Source organism: Myotis brandtii, unplaced genomic scaffold, assembly GCF_000412655.1.
Source record: "Myotis brandtii unplaced genomic scaffold, ASM41265v1 scaffold634, whole genome shotgun sequence".
Classification (NCBI taxonomy): Eukaryota; Metazoa; Chordata; class Mammalia; order Chiroptera; family Vespertilionidae; genus Myotis; species Myotis brandtii.
This window is the reverse complement of record NW_005370427.1, coordinates 117480-137899: the sequence shown is the minus strand read 5'-3', so window position 1 is coordinate 137899 and position 20420 is coordinate 117480. Positions and strand designations below refer to the sequence as shown.

At 39.6% G+C, this 20420-nt stretch overlaps 2 protein-coding genes across 9 annotated transcripts in view; one reads left to right on the top strand and one right to left on the bottom strand.

Moving 5' to 3' along the window:
• The first annotated feature begins 1372 nt into the window (after window positions 1-1372).
• On the top strand, window positions 1373-14420 carry OSGIN2 (oxidative stress induced growth inhibitor family member 2). Its single transcript, XM_005880344.2, has 5 exons — window positions 1373-1527; window positions 6002-6138; window positions 6677-6868; window positions 10489-10580; window positions 13339-14420. The coding sequence occupies exons 1-5, from the start codon at window positions 1461-1463 to the stop codon at window positions 14366-14368; spliced, it is 1518 nt and encodes a 505-aa protein (XP_005880406.1). The 5' UTR covers window positions 1373-1460; the 3' UTR covers window positions 14369-14420.
• A 3310-nt stretch (window positions 14421-17730) lies between these two features.
• The window catches only part of NBN (nibrin), a 51809-nt gene continuing 49119 nt past the window's right edge, over window positions 17731-20420 (bottom strand). For 6 of the 8 annotated variants that reach the window (XM_014528465.1, XM_014528464.1, XM_014528466.1 and 3 more), the window contains 2 exons: window positions 19039-19088; window positions 17731-17898 (listed from right to left, as the gene is read on the bottom strand). In XM_014528465.1, the coding sequence (XP_014383951.1) occupies window positions 17868-17898; window positions 19039-19088 (81 nt within the window). In that variant the 3' untranslated portion in view covers window positions 17731-17867. Of the gene's footprint in view, window positions 17899-19034; window positions 19089-20420 lie in introns of those variants that run through there. The other 2 variants (XM_014528469.1, XM_014528470.1) reach the window with 1 other exon arrangement.

The window sequence follows — 20420 nt, the reverse complement described above, 5'->3', positions numbered from 1 at the left end:
TCCGTGAGCGGAGAGGAGTCCCGAACCCCCAGGCAGGCCTCCGTGAGCGGAGAGGAATCCCTGTGTGGGGACCGAGAACCTTCCTGTCCGGGGTGGGGCAAGAATAGGCGTCCAGTTGTGAGTACTCAAAAGTTTATTCTTGCATTATTTATTATATTATTTACCATATAAACAACTGTAAACCAATTTTTGCCCCACTCTGTGCTTAAGATGGCTGTATTTCTCAATTGATCTACAAAGTCAGTGCAATCCTATCAAAATTCTAGCTGCCTTTTTCCCCCCAGAAAAGTATATGGAATTGCAGGGAACTCAGCCAAAAATTGAGAGTCCAGAAATAAATCCTTATGCTTATGGCCACTTGGTTTTCCATGGATCGTGAGTCAAAGGAGAGTAGTCTTCTACAAATGGTGCTAGGACAAATATCCACAGGCAAAATAATGAAGTTGGACTCCTCCCTCACACCATATCCAAAAACTAACTCAAAATGAATGAAAAACCTAAATGTAAGAACTAGAATTATAAAACTTGTAGACGAAAGCATTGGAGTAAATTTTTGTGACTTTGGATTAAGTATTGGTTTCTTAAATATGACACCAAATGCATAGCAACAAAAGAAAAAATAAATTGGACTTGATCAAAATGTAAAACTTTTGTGATAAAAAAGACAACATAAAGTGAATAGGCAACACACAGAGTGGAAGAAAATATTTGTAAATCATGTATCTGAAAAGGGACTTATATAAAGGATTTTTAAAGCTCAACAATAAAAAGAACCCAGTTATTGCATGAGTATGTCAGAATGCTAAAACTAGTTTCTAGGAAGGCAATTGGGAAAGAAGGTAGATTGGAAATCAGCATTAAGATCTTTCCATATTTCAGTATGTCTTTGAGAAAAAAATGTATAAACCTAATTTTTTTAAATCAAAATGCACAATATAGGTACAGTAACTTTTCCTTAAAATATTAGTTGTGACTTTTGTTTTAAATATACTGCCTCTAATGTACTTTCTATTAATGAAAGAAAAGTAAAAAAGAAACTACCCACTCCTACAGGATCTCAGAAAATTAAAAATCTCCATATAACCTGTGTTGTTGGTCATCTTAAAGACAGCTTCTTATTTGGGACTTGTCTTATGTAGGACTGGCCTATAAAGAAACATTGGCAGCTATGGAGGATTTCTGACATTCAATATGGTGTAGGTTGACATGTAGCTAAGCTACTGATTTGAAAGCATTAATCAGAAGGATTTTCTCCTTTTATGGAACTGGAATTTTTTTTGGTGCCTAAGTAAAATCTGAATAAAGAGAGATTTTTATAAAGGCTATATTAATTATATATCTCTTGTTTTTTTCCATGTTTGTTTTTAAAAAGAAACTATGGTGACACTGAAACCGAAGGAGAGATTTATAATTCCTTAGTTCAGTATTTTGGTGATAATTTGGGGCGAAAAGTGAAAGCGATGCCCTTAGTTGAAGAAACTTCTTTTCTTGAGGATTCATCAGTGACTTTGCCTGTGGTAGTAATAGGTAAGTTATTGCACTATATCTCTTAAAATTAGTTATGATCCTTACTACTTTTATACATTTACAGTTACATAGTTACAAGTTCTTAGGATTTTATTGAAAAGTATTATTAGGTTTAATATCTTAAAACAACCAATAACCAAATCTTTGGAGAGAGTAAATGGTTTACCTGATTAAGGTCCTGTGTTAGAATGCAGCACAGCATCCATTCATTAAGGATTGATATTACTCTATTATTTTAAAACTAGTACGAATCCGTGTGTGAGTAGCTGGCTGCTGCCTGCCTCAGCTGGCCACCCCGCCTTCCTGTAGCGCTCCGCCACTTGTAGATGGGTCGTGCTGTTACGGTGTCCCGGCTAATTTGCATATTCCTCTATTATTATATTAGATACTATCAGTTGTGGTGTTTTTATGACAGTGTTCTGGTAATGAAGACAACCTATATTTTGTTTCAAAGTCAGTGGGAAAGGGAGAAAAGCCCTCTCCTCTGTCCAGCATGTGGGAGACTCAGTGAAGGAAGGAAGGAAGAGAGCACTCTAGTTCTATACAGATTCCCCTCTGGAGCAGAGGATAAAGGCGTTTCTGCACTGTTTCTCATCCAGAATATTTTTTTATTTGTTTTTGTTATTTTTTATTGATTAAGGTATTACAAATGTGTGGTTATCCCCCCATTGCCTCCCCACCCCCCCAATCCTGCCCTCACCCTCTGTTGTCTGCATCCATTGGTTATGCTTATATGCATGCATACAAGTCTCTTGGTTGATCTCTCCTCCTTATCCCCACCTTTCCCTACCTTCCCTCTGAGGTTTGAGCATCTTGTGTACCATTTTCCAACTTACACCCACCCTAGTTTCCATCCTTGATATCTTGGGAGTCAAGGAACCTTGGCTTCTTGTTCTAGCTTGGCTATAGAAGAGTCAGGAAAAGCCACCTTCCTCCGTACCTGCCCACCTCACTCCCCCCAAACAATCTATTTCTGTTTGGCCTCAGCTAGCCAATGAGTGTAGCTTAACCTAATGCATTACTCTTGGCAGTAGCACCACCAACCTGAGCCTAGATACTAGTAAAGAGCGAATTCCCTTAATGTATGTATGGGTTTTCTGTTGTATGGATGTTTCACAATTTGCTTATCCATTCACTAATTGAATGACATCTTGATTGCTTCCAGTTTTTGACAATTATGAGTAAAGCTGCTATAAACATGCAGATTTTTGCATGGCCATTAAGTTTTCAACTCATTTGGGTAAAAAAACAAGGAATGTAACTTCTGGATCACCTGGTAAGACTATGCTTAGTTTTTAAAAACCTATTAAAATTCATCACCAAAACCAAAGGTCATCTAGATTTTCTCCTGTGTTATCTTCTAGAAGCTTTATTATTTTGCATCTTATATTTACATCTGTGATCAGTTTTGAGAGCATTGAGGCCCCTGCCAGCAGCCGGGGAAGGGAGGACCCGGCCAGCAGCTGGAAGGCCCCAATCGGCTCTGATTGCCAGCCAGGCCTAGGGACCCTACTTGTGCACGAATTTCCTGCACTGGGCCTCTAGTAAGGTTAATATCCAGATTTATTTATTTTGATGTGTGGATGTACACCTGTTCTTGTACCATTTATTGAAAAGACTTACCACCATTGGATTGCCTTTGCTTTCTTGTCAAAAATCAGTTGACTATCCTTGTGAAGATCTCTGGGTTCTCTATTGTGTTCCATTGATTTTGTCCTTTTATTTTTTTCCACACTGTGTTGCTGACTAGTTTTACAGTAAGACTTGAAGTTGGATGGTTCAATATTGTGCTGGCTCTTCTGGATTTTCCACATTTTCACTTCAACTTTAGAATCAGTTTGCCATATCCACAGAGTAACTTGCTGGGGATTTTGATTTGGATTCATTAAATCTGTAGTTCAAGTTGGGAAGAACTGACATCTTAACAAGATTAGTCTTACTATTCACAAGCATGTACTATCTTTCCATCTGTTTAGATATGCTTTAATTTCATCAGTTCTGTGGTTTTGCTCACATAGATCTTGAATGTGTTATTCTAGATTTATATCCAAGTATTTTTCTTTTCTGTGCAAATATAAGCAGTGTTGTGCATTGCATTTCAAATTCCGCTTGTCATTGCTGATATATAGGAAAGTAGCTGCCTTCTTTCTGTATCTTGCAACCTTGCTATAATTGCCTGTTAGTTCCAGGAGGTTTTTTCAATTCTTTGGGATTTTCTATATAGATAATCATGGCATTGTGAACAAAGAGAGTTTTATTTCTTCCTCCTCAATCTGTATACCTTTTATTTCCTTTTCTTGTCCTCCCCCCCGCCCCCTCCTGCTTAGCTGGTTAACCACACAGATGTCTGGGCTCTTACCCCAGCTCACTGAAGCTGAACCACTGGTGTCACGGCTTGGCCATCTGTATTTTTTATTGATTTCAGAGAGGAAGGGAGAGGGAGAGAGAGATAGAAACATCAATGATGAGAGAGAATCATTGATTGGCTGCCTCTCGCACGCCCCACACTGGGGCTCGAGCCCACAACCCCAGTATGTGCCCTGACTGGGAATCAACTGTGACCTCCTGGTTCCTAGGTCGACACTCAACCATGAGCCATGCCAGCTGGGCTGGCCATCTGTATTTTAACAAGCTACTCAAGGAAGGAGATGTGACCCAGGTTTAGGAATTGTTCCATTTCACTCTCTTGTGTTCTTGCTGGGCATGTCACAGGCCTTTTCCTTATCGGGAGCGTCCTGAAAGCTTCCAGAACATAGAGAACTTTTTTCTTTCCTCCTGATCCCCAAGGCCACAGAACAATTATTCTGTGGGACTCAGCGGGTACTTGACTTGGGCCACAGTTTCCTTTTCTTGTCTTTACAGCATTATCTAGGACTTCCATCAAGATGTGTGTTGAGTAGGAATGGTATAAAGAGATATCCTTGTCCTGTTGTTGATCTTAGAGGGAAAGCACGTAATTTCTCACCACTGAGTATGGCATTAGCTGTAGGCTTTTTGTAGATACTCCTTTTCAAGTGGAGGAAATTCCCCTCTCTGTAGTTTGCTGAGAGCTTTTATCATGAATAGGTGTTGGGTTTTGTCAAATGCTTTTTCTATAGCTGTTGATGTTATCATGACTTCTCTTCTTCAGTTTTGTCTCTTTTTGATTCAAGGAAATAAGCTCTTTTCCTCAGATCTTCATTCCCACTACTTGTCAGTTGTTAATAATTTGTATGAGGGCAAAAGGTTTACCTCACTGTCTTTTGAGTTCTATGTCATGCTTAAAGGCTTCCCACTCCAGCATTATAAGTAGAAGTATCACCCACTTTACTAATATTCTTATGATTTTACTTTTCATATTTACATCTTTGAGCTTATTTGGGACAAAATATTAGGTGAAGAATAGGGTTTTTTGTTTTTTTTTCCCTATGGCTAGCAGCTGTCCCAGTGGGATTCAATTTTTGATGGATGTAGATAATAGAGAGGTAGCAAACCCAGACTAAGGGAACTATGGAAATGGAAATATTTCAATGACAAATGCAGTTTGGTTTCAGTTAAAGCATATAAAAAAATATGGAAGGCAGCATTAGGAGATGGGACTAGAACAGGGGTGGGCAAACTTTTTGACTCGAGGGCCACAATGGGTTCTTAAACTGGACCGGAGGGCCGGAACAAAAGCATGGATGGAGTGTTTGTGTGAACTAATATAAATTCAAAGTAAACATCATTACATAAAAGGGTACGGTCTTTTTTTTTTTTTTTTTTAGTTTTATTCATTTCAAACGGGCCGGATCCGGCCCGCAGGCCGTAGTTTGCCCACGGCTGGACTAGAAGGATGGTTGAGCCTAGAAAGTAGAGAATACTGGGTAGTCAGCAACAAGCAGTTAAGGCCTTTAAAATAGAGGAAGCAACATGCTGAAGACCATGTGTTACCAAAATCATCTGAGTGTGGAATGGTTTTGGAGCAGGTGAACTTGAGGAGGAGAAGCAGGGGGAGACTTGCCTTCTGATTGAAAGTACGGGAGAAAAGCAAAGACAACCGAATGGATATAGATGACAAAATGGGTGTAGAACCAGAAGCTGAGTGGCTTAGGATTTTGCTCCTGCCATATGTGGAGGAGGAGGAGAGGGCAGCTAAATGAAGGGACGCATGGATTTGCTTTGAATGCATTTTGATTAAGTTGTTAGTGGGCCTGTCAGGTGGTGTAAAGAAGCAGCATATGGAAATGTGAAGTATATTTTTGGGGAAGGGGTCAGCCTAGAGACTTAATTTTGGGAATCGGTAGCATAGAGAGTTGAAGCTTTGAGTAGATGAGACTCCCCACAAAAACCAGGAGTGAAGGTGAAAGTCAGTGTGTTGTGACTCCTGGGCTTTCAGAGTTTAGAGAAGGCAGAATTGGTGAGGAAGAAGCCACGTGTGGAGGCGGAGGAAAGCCAAGGAAGAGGCGTGTGGTGCGTGGCATACCCTCTCCACCTTCTCTTTTTTTTTAAATAGGAAATGGACCCTCAGGGATCTGCCTTTCTTACATGTTATCAGGCTACCGACCATATTTATCATCAGAAGCGATACATCCAAATACAATCTTACAGAGTAAATTACAAGAAGCAAGACATCTTTCCCTTGTTGATCAGGTATTATTTCAATCCTTTTAATTTTTTTTATACTGAAACAAGATTAGTTCAGCTTATATAAGCATTGTGTTTAATTGAAAATCCTTTCTTCTAATAACACTTTCTATCATTTTAATCTTAGATTTGTAAATACATTCTGCTTGCTTTTATTTATTTTCCTGATTTGATAAGAATAGAATTTCCTAAATGATTTCCTGATAAAGTTTTAATAGATGTTGTATGCTCAAATGAGTTTGGAAAGGGCTGCCTTTTATGACTGCAGTGTCACTGTAGACATATTAAGGCATATTAGCATGTTAAAGTCATCTTCAAGTTTTGCAGTAAAAGGATCAGATTAGATTTGTTGAGACCCAACCTTTCCCATATTTGACCAAAGAATCTGTTAAGATCTCAAGGGACACCAGTGTTGTGCAGCCCACTCTCTGGGAAATGCTGGGTTAGAGTAATGGCCTTCACTTTTGTTATGATAGCAGTGGTTTGTGTTTTTCTTTTTTCAAACTCTATCTGCCCCCCCCCCCTTTTTTTAAAATTCATTCAGGACTTAGAATACTTGTCCGAGGGCCTTGAAGGCCGATCATCCAATCCAGTTGCAGTACTATTTGACACACTCCTTCATCCAGATGCTGACTTTGGGTATGACTATCCATCTGTTTTGCATTGGAAATTAGAACAACATCATTATATCCCTCACTTAGTTCTTGGTAAAGGCCCACCTGGTGGAGCTTGGCATGTGAGTATACAATTTTCTTAGCATTTCAGTATGAGCTATTATATAGATCTTATTAATAAGACAATTTTGATTCTTAAACATTATGATATAATGTTATATATATTAACTGAATTTTTATATGGAGTTTTAATCCTATTTAATTCGATGTGGGTAATTACTAGAAGTTAAGCCAAATTTTATTATAGTCTTAGAATAAGCACTTTTTCTATATCCTATATTATAAAAAGCTAATATGCAAATCAAATGGTCGTTATGATGTGCACTGACCATCAGGGGGCAGACACTCAAGGCAGGAGCTGCCCCCTGGTGGTCAGTGTGCTCCCACAGGTGTGCGCCACTCAGCTAGAAGCCGGGCTCACCACTGGCAAGCACAGTAATGGTGGTGGGAGCCTCTCCCGCCTCCGCAGCAGTCGGACATCCCCCGAGGGCTCCTGGACTCTGAGAGGTCGCAGGCCGGCCTGAGGGACATACCCCCCCTCCCCCCCAGTGCATGAATTTCATGCACTGGACCTCTAGTCATTTTATAAGATTTATATAGAAAATATTTTAACATTTCATAGTCAAAGTACTTTTACTTATTTATTTTAGAATTTACAAAATTTCACACACTATTTCATACCAGTATCCATTGTTTCTTTATATCTTCAGGATCTTAAGTGAAAAATGTAAAAGAATAAACTTGTATTAGCTTGCTTGTGCTGCTATAACAAACTACCGTAGACCAGGTGGCTTAAACAACAGACACTATTAATCACAGTTTGGAAGCTGCGATGACCAGGATCAAGGTGCCAGTGTACTCAGTTTCCTGGTTTGCAGACAGCTGCTTTCTTGCTGTGTCCTCACATGGTGGTGACAGCATGATCTGTCTTCTCCTATAAAGCCATTAATCCTGACATGAGCCCCCCCCCCCCATGACCTCATCTTAGGCCTAATGACCTCTGAAAGGCCCCACCTCCCCACCTGCAAATATCTTCACACTGGGTGTTAGAGCTTCCCATGGAATTTGGAGATGGCACAGTTTAGTCCATAGCAGAAGCTTAGACAGAGAACTGATAACATTAAAAGTCAGTGCATTTCATTAGAGGCAGCAACTAATTATTGTTTACTCTGTCCTTATCAGCCAGTATAGTATCTAGTGTGTAGAGAATGCTCATTTGTTGTATAAATAAATATTAAATAAATCTGCTATGTTATGAAGTACAGACTTCATGAAAATTTTAACATATCAAATTTTAAGTACAGACTTCAGTTGGATCCTCCTATATAATAAAAGCCTAATATGCTAAGTATCTGGTCATCTGGTTCAACCAATCAAAGCGTAATATGCTAATGATATGCTAAGGCCGCTCAACCGCTCGCTATGATGTGTACTGACCACCAGGGGGGCAGACAGTTGACTGGTCGACCAGTCGCTATAACGTGAACTGACCACCGGGAGGCAGACACTCTCACTGGTAGGTTAGCTTGCTGCTGAGGTCTGGCTGATCGGGACTGAGTGAGACAGGCCGACACGCCCTGGAGCCCTCCCACAGTCCCTCCCCTGCTGGCCAACCTCCCACATCCCTCCCCAGTCCTGATCGTGCACTGGTGGGGTCCCCTGGCCTGGCCTGCGCCTTCTCACAATCCAGGACTCCTCAGGGGATGTCAGAGAGCCGGTTTCGGCCTGATCCCGCAGGCCAGGCCTGGGGACCCCACTGGTGCACTAATTCGTTCACTGGGCCTCTGGTATTCCTATATTAGTGTAATGCTATGTCTGAAAGTTGTTTACATTTAATTTATCAAGTGGGAGCCAATTAAGGATGCTCATCCACGCCTTGGTGTCCAGGGATTTTTGGGGGGCTCAGCCATGCAAGCTAGCAGCTCCCATGTGATTGGCCTCTGACTGGTCCCTGCCTCCCAGAGCAAACAGTGGGGTTCACCATAATCCCATGTTAGGGTAAATGTGCATGGCCCACTGGTGCGGCATGGCCCAGGCTCTGGCACGCAGAAAACACTCATCAGGTGGAATATTCCAAGGGTCAGAGGATGTCTCCCAGGAGGCGACCAAGGGCCAGTTCTGAACAGATCTTTCTTAGTAATGTGCAGGGCTAATGCAGTCCGAGTCTGTTAATTCTTTTCTGCACCCTGGTGAGTTTTTTATTAAAGTCACATAGCTTGCTTATTCTGCCTAGAATAGTCTCCCTTTCTAACAGTGCATCCCGTAAATTCTGCTTGTGTCCTTGAAGAAATAGCCTCTTTCTGTATGCTCCTACAGGACTTCTGTCAGGTTTGCACCCCTTGATATACTGTCTCCATGACTGCAGGCATCATGGCATACAGGTTGCATAGGGAAAAAAAGAAAAGCTGATTGGGAGAAAAATGAACAGATCAAGGGACTAGGTCTTGCAACCAACTGGAAGAACTGGTGCAGTGGGAATAAAGTTAAGAGATTGTTGACAGAAAGTAGAATACAGTGCTTTAAGGTTTTTCAGTTCAAGATGAGATGATTGTGTGGCTGCAGATAACTTCTGACATATAACAAATTCTTAACAGCTCCCCTTCTGATGGTCCTAGTTTTCCATCTTGGTTCTGATCCAAGTCCCAGGCCCAACCTGCCTCAAAGCAGTGGCAGCTTGCTGCATTCTCTCCCTTGGTGATGTGTCACAAATTAGCTTCATAAGGCCTAGCACTTAACAAGCGTTTGTAAATGTTGGCCATTGCCAATACAGGCTATAGACACGGGTGAGAGAGTTAAGGGAAAAAAAGCCGTAGCCTGAAAGAGTTAGTAAAAGGTCATTGAGGACAGTGAGACAGGGGCACGGGAGCTTGAAGGGCTCACGTCCCTAAAGGGGGCATTAGCATTAGCAGTGAGTCTGTTCTTAATCAGGCCACCACTGCTGCGTTTCCTCGTTCTAGAAAGAGATGCTGCTATAGCCGAACCAGCTTAGACTTCATAATTACAATTGATGGGGGGAGGCTGTTGTGCTGCCCATTAAAAAAATTATTAATAATATTAAAATAAAAAGACCTCTAAAGTGTGGAAATTGCCAGGCTAGCATGGCTCAGTGGTTGAGTGTCAACCCATGAACCAGGAAGTCACGGTCCGATTCCCAGTGGACACATGCCCAGGTTGCAGGTTCGATCCCCAGTAAGGGGGCATGTAGGAGGTAGCCAATCAAAGATTCTCTCATCATTGATGTTTCCATCTTCTGTCTCTCTCCCTCTCCCTTCCTCTCTCTGAAATTAATAAAAACATTTTAAAAAATAATAGTTGGAAATTAACTCTTTTCCTTTTGTTTAAAAGGTGAAAATATCCATTTGTTTCACTAAAATATCTACATCTGAATTATCATGTTGATTATAGGCCAAAACTATTAACATTGTATAGGCACCAGGTAATATTGTAAATTTGTTCTGTAAATGTATAACTATATGAAAGAAGTATATAGATAGATACTACCAAATGATGAAAGTATTATTTGAAAGTTTATTGGAATAAACTTTGAGAGGTAATTTATATAACCATTTAGGACTCCTTTGAGCTCTAAAGTTTATAGATGGGTTTGGTTAAAAAAACACACACACAAAAACCCCATGTTACCTAAACGTGTTTTTTGATTGCACATTTTTTATCCAAATAGAATATGGAAGGCTCCATGTTGACAATCAGCTTTGGAAATTGGATGGAGCTCCCTGGACTTAAATTTAAAGACTGGGTAACTAGCAAACGAAGGTAAAGATCAAACTATTACAATTCTTTGGTTGCAAAGGGAAGAGTGTCGGCAAATTTCAAGGTACCTGTGACCTGTCTTAGATGAATAATACAGATGTCTGTGTCTCTCTCGTCAGAAGCCTCTGTAGCAGGGATTCTGAGCTGTTCCCCTCCCAGGAGGTCAGGAGGGGCTTGTCTGTAGGCTGGGTTCCGGCTGCTCTGCTGAGCATGGGTTTATCCCATCCTGTTAAACCACGGTTTCCTTTCTCATCTTCCCACATATCCTTTCCACTCAGTCACTTACTTTATGAGTGGATATATCCATTCATGTATGCATAGTTCATGTGTACATACCTAAAGTGTTTGACGTTCAAACTAGAGGAGTGCATATGATTAATCGTTTAGAGTGATGGAATAAATTAGAATCGATGGTGTGATTGGCTACTTAGATATAAAGGTAAATTTTTAGTAGGAAATATTAACTGAGTAACTGAGAAGAAATCTCAACTTGGAAGAATACAAGTGTATTTTGGGGGAAAGAACCTAAAATTTAAAAAGAAAAATTGAAAAGCCCTATTGTTTTCAAGGATAGTAATATTAAATAGGAATTACTAATGCAGAGAATCTATGTAGTTTGATTGCTCACAAAAACATTTCATTCCTGCAAATGAAAGCAGGAAGTTACTGAACTTTTGTTAGAACAGGGCTGTACCATTTGAATGCTTGACTTCCTGCTTCATAGAATCCATGTTAATCCACAGAAATTATCCTCCTTTTGACAAGATGTAAGAAGAGCAAATTTAGACCAGCATGTGTAATTGAAATTAAACCTATCAAATATTCCTTGTGGGTTTTTAAAAAAGAATTGTATATGGATTTGACATGTAAAGTTGCAAAATCAGGCAAGTTGTACAAGTTCCTGATTTTCATAGGTCAGTAAATAAAACTGCTCAACATTCTTCGCTTTGTGATGTGGGTAAGAAAGGAGCTTCATGACTCTATACCAGAGTGCTTGTCCTGAAGTGGGGATTATTGAGTACAGAATTACTATCACCTTTAGTTCCTGCCTTTGCATCGTGTTAAAAGAAGGAAGTCTCTTAAATCTCTAGAGATTGACTCTCTAGATTGACTTTCTAACTTCTGATGTAACCCTGGTCACACAAATTAGCTGCCAATTTCCTAGCTTGTAAAGTGGAGATCATAATAGTAACTACTACTACATAGTGCAATGATGGTGAACCTTTTGAGCTCGGCGTGTCAGCATTTTGAAAAACCCTAACTTAACTCTGGTGCCGTGTCACATATAGAAATTTTTTGATATTTGCAACCATAGTAAAACAAAGACTTATATTTTTGATATTTATTTTATATATTTAAATGCCATTTAACAAAGAAAAATCAACCAAAAAAATGAGTTCACGGTCACCTCTGACACACGTGTCATAGGTTCGCCATTACTGACATAGGGTTTCTGTAAATATCAAAGGTTAATACGCTTTAAATCTTAAAATATTATAATCATTAAACTTTAAGAAGAAAACTGTTTTTATTAACTTTTTCCAAAAACAAGTTATAATGAATTATGTGAAGTGATTTGGTTTGTTTTTCCTGCTATTTATCTCTAATTGGGGCACGGTGTTTAGGGGTGCTAATGCCCATTGCTTTAGATTTCAAGTGGAAAATGAAAGATGTACTAATGTACTTTTTCATTAAAATATTTTATTTATATATCTTTCTGAGTAAAAAACCACAGAAATGTCCTATTATTTATTTAGATGTAAGCTAATTTTATTTATAGAAGACTGATCTTATTTTTGGTCATTAGGAAAATAGAAAGCACCTTACTAAAAATTGTGTCAGAGTGGTATATATTATCTTTAACAAGTATATCTATGTATTACAGTTAGACCTGTACTATCTCAACAATTGTAATTAAATAAGTTAGTCTGTACTTACAGCAGTGATTTTCAACCCTTTTTATCTCATGACACACATAAACTAATTACCAAAATTCTGTGGCACACCAAAAATATGTTTTGCTGATCTGAAAAAGGGTATAATTTTGATTCATTCACATCAACTGGCTATTGTTGTGTTGGGTGCTGTCATTTTTTTTTTTTTATTTGACAACCTGAGGGAAGAGGTCAGTGCCCCTGATCAAACTGCATATTTTAAAAATTTGGGGGTCACACCAGTTGAAAATTGCTGACTTAGAGTACAGAACAAAGACTAAATAGTAGAGCTATAAACTGAATTTAGATTACAGTTGTAACATAGACTGTAAAGGAGTCTAATGATCACATATCCACATTTTAATCCCTTTGTTTATTAAAAAGTTTATTGATAAAGGCAGCTAATCTGAAAAGATACAATGGAGGAGCAGGATGCATTACCTAGTCTCTACCCTCAGGAGGCTTCCTCTTTTTAACTAAAAGCTTGCTTTCTTTGTAAGGGGTTAGCGCAGGGGTGGGCAAACTTTTTGACTCGAGGGCCACAGTGGGTTCTTAAACTGGACCGGAGGGCCGGAACATAAGCATGGATGGAGTGTTTGTGTGAACTAATATAAATTCAAAGTAAACATCATTACATAAAAGGGTATGGTCTTTTTTTTTTTTAGTTTTATTCATTTCAAACGGGCCGGATCCGGCCCGCGGGCCGTAGTTTGCCCACGGCTGGGTTAGGGTCATGTATAGCTGAGACAGTAACAGCTTACTGATGAAAAAGTAACCACAGAACCAAAGTCCTGTTCTCATAGGATGTTTTCCTTCTCCTTCTCCAGGAACCTAAAAGGGGATCGCGTTATGCCAGAGGAAGTAGCTCGCTACTATAAACATTATGTGAAAGTCATGGGTCTTCAGAAGAACTTCAGAGAGAACACTTACATTACCTCTGTGTCCAGACTCTACAGAGACCGGGAGGAGGATGGTGATCAGGATGCAGCTATCCCAGCACAGCATTTGCAGCTGGAGAAGTCCAAGTTTATCAAGAGAAACTGGGAGATCCGAGGCTATCAGAGAGTAGCAGATGGCTCCCATGTTCCCTTCGGTCTCTTTGCTGAGAATGTAGTTCTGGCAACGGGAACATTGGACTCTCCTGCCCGTCTGGAGGTTGAAGGGGAAGATTTCCCTTTTGTGTTTCATTCACTGCCTGAATTTGGAGCGGCTGTAAGCAAAGGAAAGTTGCGTGGCCAAGTGGACCCAGTGTTAATTGTAGGTTCTGGGCTCACTGCAGCGGATGCAGTGCTGTGTGCTTACAACAACAACATCCCTGTGATTCATGTGTTTCGCAGACGAGTAACTGATCCAAGTTTAATTTTCAAGCAGCTTCCTAAAAAGCTGTATCCAGAATACCATAAGGTCTATCACATGATGTGTACGCAGTCATATTCTGCAGACTCGGATCTTTTATCTGATTACACCAGCTTTCCTGAGCACCATGTGCTTTCCTTTAAGTCGGACATGAAGTGCATCCTTCAGAGTGTCTCTGGATTGAAGAAAATATTTAAACTTTCTGCAGCAGTGGTGCTGATAGGTTCTCATCCCAATCTGTCTTTTCTGAAAGAGCACGGCTGTTACCTGGGCCATGACTCCGGCCACCCCATCACTTGTAAGGGTAATCCTGTGGCGATAGATGCATACACCTACGAGTGTGTTCAAGAAGCCCACCTTTTTGCATTGGGTCCTTTAGTTGGAGATAATTTTGTTCGATTTTTAAAGGGAGGGGCACTGGGTGTTACACACTGTTTAGCAACAAGACAGAAGAAAAAGCATTTATTTGTTGAAAGAGGAGGAGGAGATGGGGTAGCTTGAAGCAGGTTTACAAGTTATATGGATAGTTCACCATTAAAGATTTTTAACTTTTTGCCGTGTACTGGCTTGAATTCATTGGAGAGTCTCAGGCAATAGTAACTATTTTTTAAAGTTACAAGAACTTGGTATAACTTTATTTCATGGCACACATAAACTAATTACTAAAATTCTGTAGCACACCAAAAAATGGATTTTTTGCTGATCTGACAAAAACATAGGTAGATATATTTTTTAATATCTTTTTAAAAAAACTGATTTCAGAGAGGAAGGGAGCAGGAGAGATAGAAACATCGATGAGAGAGAATTGACCAGCTGTCTCCTTCATGCCTCACACTAGGGATTGAGCCCACAACCTGGGCATGTGCCCTGAATGGGAATCGAACTGTGACCTCCTGGATCATAGGTCCACACTCAACCACTGAGCCATGCCAGCAGGGGAGAAATAAGTATAATTTTGATTTATAAAAAAAAATAGTAATTACCTACCCCTTTTTGCTCCAGTGACTTTTTTTTTGAGAAATGGAGGAGGAGAGAGAGAGAAACAGACAGGTGGCCTCCTGCATGCACCCTGACCAAGGATCAAACCTGCAACCTTCTGGTGCACTGGACACACTAAACAACTGAGCAGCACTGGCCAAGGCTCCACAGTGGCTTTAAAAAATCAGGCACCTATACTTGCATGTAAGGATTTCTGGTACCAAGAATTAACAAATCAGACTCAACATTATTATGCAACATGACTGATAAGATGCAACTCTATTATCTGACCTATATATTTATGGTTCAAGACAGGACATTCACACTGAAAAGCTACTGTGTTGACTGTTATCATTTTTAAATTTGACAATCTAAAGGAAAAGAGGCCAGTGCCCCTGACTAAATAGGTAATGCATATTTTAAAAATTCTTAAAGCACACTGGTTGAAAAATCACTGCTGTTATGTGCCAGAGGTGCCACTATCAGACAGACATGCCAATTTGGTATACTTTAAGCTCTCACTTAACTAAAACACTCTTTTCTTCCACGAAGTACTTTTTGTGATCATTTTTGGTTATGATTGATTCCAAAACATAGCCTGAATCTATAAAACCAAATTGTCATTAGGCTAGAAATCGTCCTCACTGTATATTGGGTCATCTTGCTACTCAGAGGTGGTCCAAAGCCCAGCCTCAGCTCGCTCTGTAGCTTGTTAGAAGTGTAGACGCTCAGACCCCACCACAGACTTAGTGCATCAGAAACTGCGTCTCAGCGATATTCTCAAGGAATGTGTATGCTTGTTAAAGGTTGAGACACAGGGTCTAAAACAACATGGGATATGAAGTAGGGTGGGGATAGGCGGCATTTACAACTCAGGTTTTCTTTACTTTGAAATTAACAATTGTATAAATCTAATTTATTATCAAATATGCTGATCTTTTAAAAATATTTTTATTATTGAAAACTTGACATACTTCACATTCTTAGCTGCTAATACTTTAAACAGTTCAATAATGTTGGCATACACTTAGACATCCAGAAACTTGCCAAGGTATTTTTTGGAGATTTCTCTACTTAACTAACATAATAATTTGCAATTCAGTAAATTTTGAATGAAACTTATTCCTGTGTGAACACTGGCTTAATTTCTGTTTAAGTTCTTCTAATATTGTTATACCATTTGGGTACTGCCATAATTATTAAAGACTAAAGTTGAAAATAAGGTTAAAACTTGTCTTCCATTCCCAAGACCACTTTGAAATTTGTTTACAGATGACAAATTTCTAAGGTTACTTACTGAACTGTATGCTTTATCTTCACTTATTTATGTATTTAGATGTGCTTAATGTCTGTATTTCCATACAAATCCCCAGAATTTTAGTGTTAGACGAAAAAGTCCTCTGACATTCTCCATAGCAAACAATTTCTCAGTCTTTCTCTAGTCTTTCTTTTTTGGTAGATGTGTTTATTGAATACCTAATTCTATTTTTTCTTAATATTAGAAAATGGACTAAAGTGTTAGTATTTTTCTGTCCATCTTTTTGCAATGTTGTATGCTCACAGGATCATAATTTACCTTAAAATCCATTTAGAACATACTTGCCTCTACAATTAGCTGTTTCAGATAAACTGGTGAATTCTTATACTTTTGATAGCTATTATGTCTGATTTAAGTTTAATGATTTTAGAAATGATGAGATGCAGCTTTAGTTTATTATAATGGTAACTTTTCATATGAAAGTTACCTCTACTGGAAAGTGTGCACTATCCTGAGAACACTGGGTTGAGCACTCTTGCTGGCCTGTTCTTTTGAGCACTGAATGAATTGGATGTTTTTCTTAATGTCACTGCTAAATTGAAATGACTTTGTTATAAAGATGGTTTCTAGGCAAGGCTAAGAACTGTTAACATCCCCTTGACTCAAAAGTTTGCTCTTACCCATCTTCCATGAAGACCCAGCAATGGCACAAATTAATTTCTGGGTCGTTTTCCAGGCTGTGCTCTATCACCTGCGATGGCAGGCTTGTGAGGTGTCAGAACGGATGTGACCCAGGAAGCTTTCAGTGAGCAGCAAGACCCTGTTCTGCTTCCTGGGACATGCACACTGACCCTCAGATGGATGGAAGGACTGTACCATAATTCTAGTGTGTGGCTAAGTTCTTACATTACAAAACTTGAAAGCAAAGACATCCATTTTTTTTTTTCTTACCATGTCCCTTTAAAGTAGAAAGGAGACAGTCTTACCATTTGTACTTTACAAAAACTAGGTCTCAAAGCAGAGGGACACCCAGCTCGGTAAGACCACAAACCGGTCTCTCCCTCCTGTGAGATTAATCCACGAGCCTGAGGCAGTCTCCAGTCTCCCAGACTAGACTATGTGGGGACATCCTCATCTGCAGTCATCTCTCCGGTGTCGGCTCAGGAGCGACTCCTGCATAATGGAAAAGAAAACCATCGTTCCGATATACCCACGGCCTTCCAGTCTGTGCAGTGGGGAACAGTAAGGTGCAGGACACTGGACTTGTTATGCTATTGTTTTGTAGGAAAGTATTGAAAGATAATATGCACGGAAATTTGAATAGGCATTAAAATCTCTGGAAAGACCTAAGAAATGAGTATTGTAGATTTTTTTTCTGAGGAACCAATAGCTGGGACAGTGTTCCGTGGAAGGGAGTCTTTTTAATCCTTACCCTTTTTATCTTTTTAGAATTATGAACTGTGACTATAAACTCAATAATAAATAAAAACTAAATTGAAAAATGAAAAAAATTCCTGTAAGAGGTGAGATACTCATCTCTTACCATTTGTACTTTACAAAAACTGACTTAAAGCAGAGGGACACCCAGCTCAGTAACAACAAACCATACTACTTGTCACACAGAAGAAATGGAGTTTTGTGCATTTTATTTAACAAATTCAGGTCATAGAGCATTTGTAACTTAAACCCCTGAATCCAGAGGAAACAGGAAGTATGTGGGCAGGAAATGTTTTCCCATGGCTTCTTTATAACAACCTCAGTTATCTATCTTCTCCTTTTTACGTTAGGATTGTATCTGCAAAGAAAGAAATGGGTTAAATAATATTTAGATAAATGATGACATTTCTTTCACTTTTAAAGGGTTTTCAAAATATAATCACGTCACCAAACAGAATGAGAATGCCAGTTTTATCCTTAGCATCCTGTATTAAGCACTGACATTTTTACTTTCATTGATCACTTTGATGTTGCTTTCATTAATATTTGGTAAAAAATAAAGCATCGAAAACAAAAAATAATCTATAAAAGCATTTAAATAATTAACAGAAACAACAGTTTAAAAATAAATGTGTTTACACTTCTAGCATAGTTCCTCCCCACCCCCAATTAAAATATACTATTTGCACAAAAGAGCAATAGTGAGCCTAAAGTAAAATTACTTCACAGCATTTTCTACCCTAGCAATTAGAGGCAGCTGGGCAGCAGGCTGGCTCCTTTGACTACTTATGAGAAATGAACACTGTCACCATGTTGACGAATGACTCATATTGTCAATAATGAAATTTAAAAAATCAGCTGTAAAACAGACTCAAAAATAGATTACCTTCATTTGCCTTTAAATAAGTTTGGGAAAACGTTATTCTCCACTAACAAGTATCTACATACAATATAGCATTTTACGAGTATTTAAAAGTGAATTATAAGGTTTGTTGAGCCTGTAAGATGCTGAATTTGTTAAATCAGAATTAAATTATAATCGCCCCTTATAACTCTGCTAAAGTTCTCACAAGAACCTACTTTGAAATTCTAATCCAGCCTCTTGTTTTTATACTTGTGCCAATTAAAATTCAACTAATGGTCTGGTATTTTACTTATCTTGATTCAAAACCTATTTATTCATAACTCTACCCAGTTGAGAATCTCACAAATTTACGAGCCAAGCTCAGGAGCCTTCTGTGACCTGAGTGCTCCCCCACATATTTTAAATATCCAGGGGTACAGTACAACTGAGTGAACCCCAAACTTTGAAGCTATATCCAGTAACCAAACTAAGAGGTGCTCATGTCGTAAAAAGAAATACATGTTAAAAACAAAACATTCTTTAGGTGAAGCCTCTATTTCTAAGGACAGAAGGAAAATACTTAATCTCTATGAATAGAACTGAATTTTATATAGATCTCTCTAAGATTCATGAGAAAGCTTAAATTCCACTTACCTAAAGAGATCGTCAGCAAGGGACTCTTCTTTTGCTTGTTGATTTTGCACCTGTGAAAATTAACATACTTTGAAACATTTCTCAATGATGCATGTACAGTAATGAATTGCTATACTGGGTGGCCAGTCTTGGGATTTCCATATCCAGGAGGGCACCCGATGCCAAGTTCTGGCTCTAACCGCTCCCCGCCAATAGACCCTTTCTGTTTGCTGCTGCAAAGTCCTCTAATTAAACAACCTCCACAGCCAGTCTCCCAAGGCAACCACAATGTACACTGCTAGCCTGCTGGGCTTTGAAACCTTTCCCCCCGGCACAATCCTTGTACTCAATTGAACTTCAGTGTTTTGAGGTCATACCACTGATGAAGGGGCTGAGTGGTAATGCTCCCCTCACCTTTACCCACAGCACCTATCCAGGTAAGTGGATCCCTTCCTCGCTGTCCCAAATCAGGGCTCAGGAGCTGCTGCTGAGTTACCTCACCCACAAAGCAATTTTAAACTCAAACTCATCAAACTAAAGCTCCTTGCAGAGTGAGGACCTAAGAAACCCTGTGCTGAGGGCACTTTCCCAAGGTCCAACCCTACTGGATGCTGACCAAAACCTTGCAGTGACTTCTGCCAACCAAAGAAACCAGACTCCGCACAGTGATGCCTGCTTTCACCACTCTTATTCAACATAGCACTGGAACTCCTAGCCACAGAGAACAGACAACAAGAAGAAAAGACATCCAAATTGGGAAGGAAGAACTCTCATTATTCACAGATGACGTGATATTGTACACAGAAATCCCTAAAGACTCCACCAAAAAACTGCTAGATTTAATAAATGAATTTGGCAATGTAGTAGGATACAAAATCAACAACCAAAAATCGATGGCTTTTTATACACCAACTAGAGGCCCAGTGCACGAAATTCAACCACTGGGTGGTGGTGGGGGAGGAGTCCCTCAGCCCGGCCTGTGCCCTCTTGCAGTCCGGGACCCCTTGCTCCTTACTGCCCGCCTGCTTGCTGCTTCTTAGCACTGCTGCAGAGGCAGGAGAGGCTCCTGCCACCGTCACTGTGCTCACCAGCCGTGAGCCTGGCTTCTGGCTGAGCGGTGCTCCCCCTGTAGGAGTGCACTGACCACCAGGGGGCAGCTCCCGTGTTGAGCGTCTGTCTTTTGGTGGTCAGTGCATATCATAGTGACCAGTCGTTCTGCTGTTTGGTCGATTTGCATATTAGTGTTTTATTATATAGGATAATGAATTCTCAGAAAGAGAAACTAAACAAACAATCCCATTTACCATTGCAACCAAAAAATTAAGATACTTAGGAATAAGCTTAACCAAGGAGGTAAAAGACTTGTACTCGGAAAACTACAGGACATTGAAAAAAGAGATAGA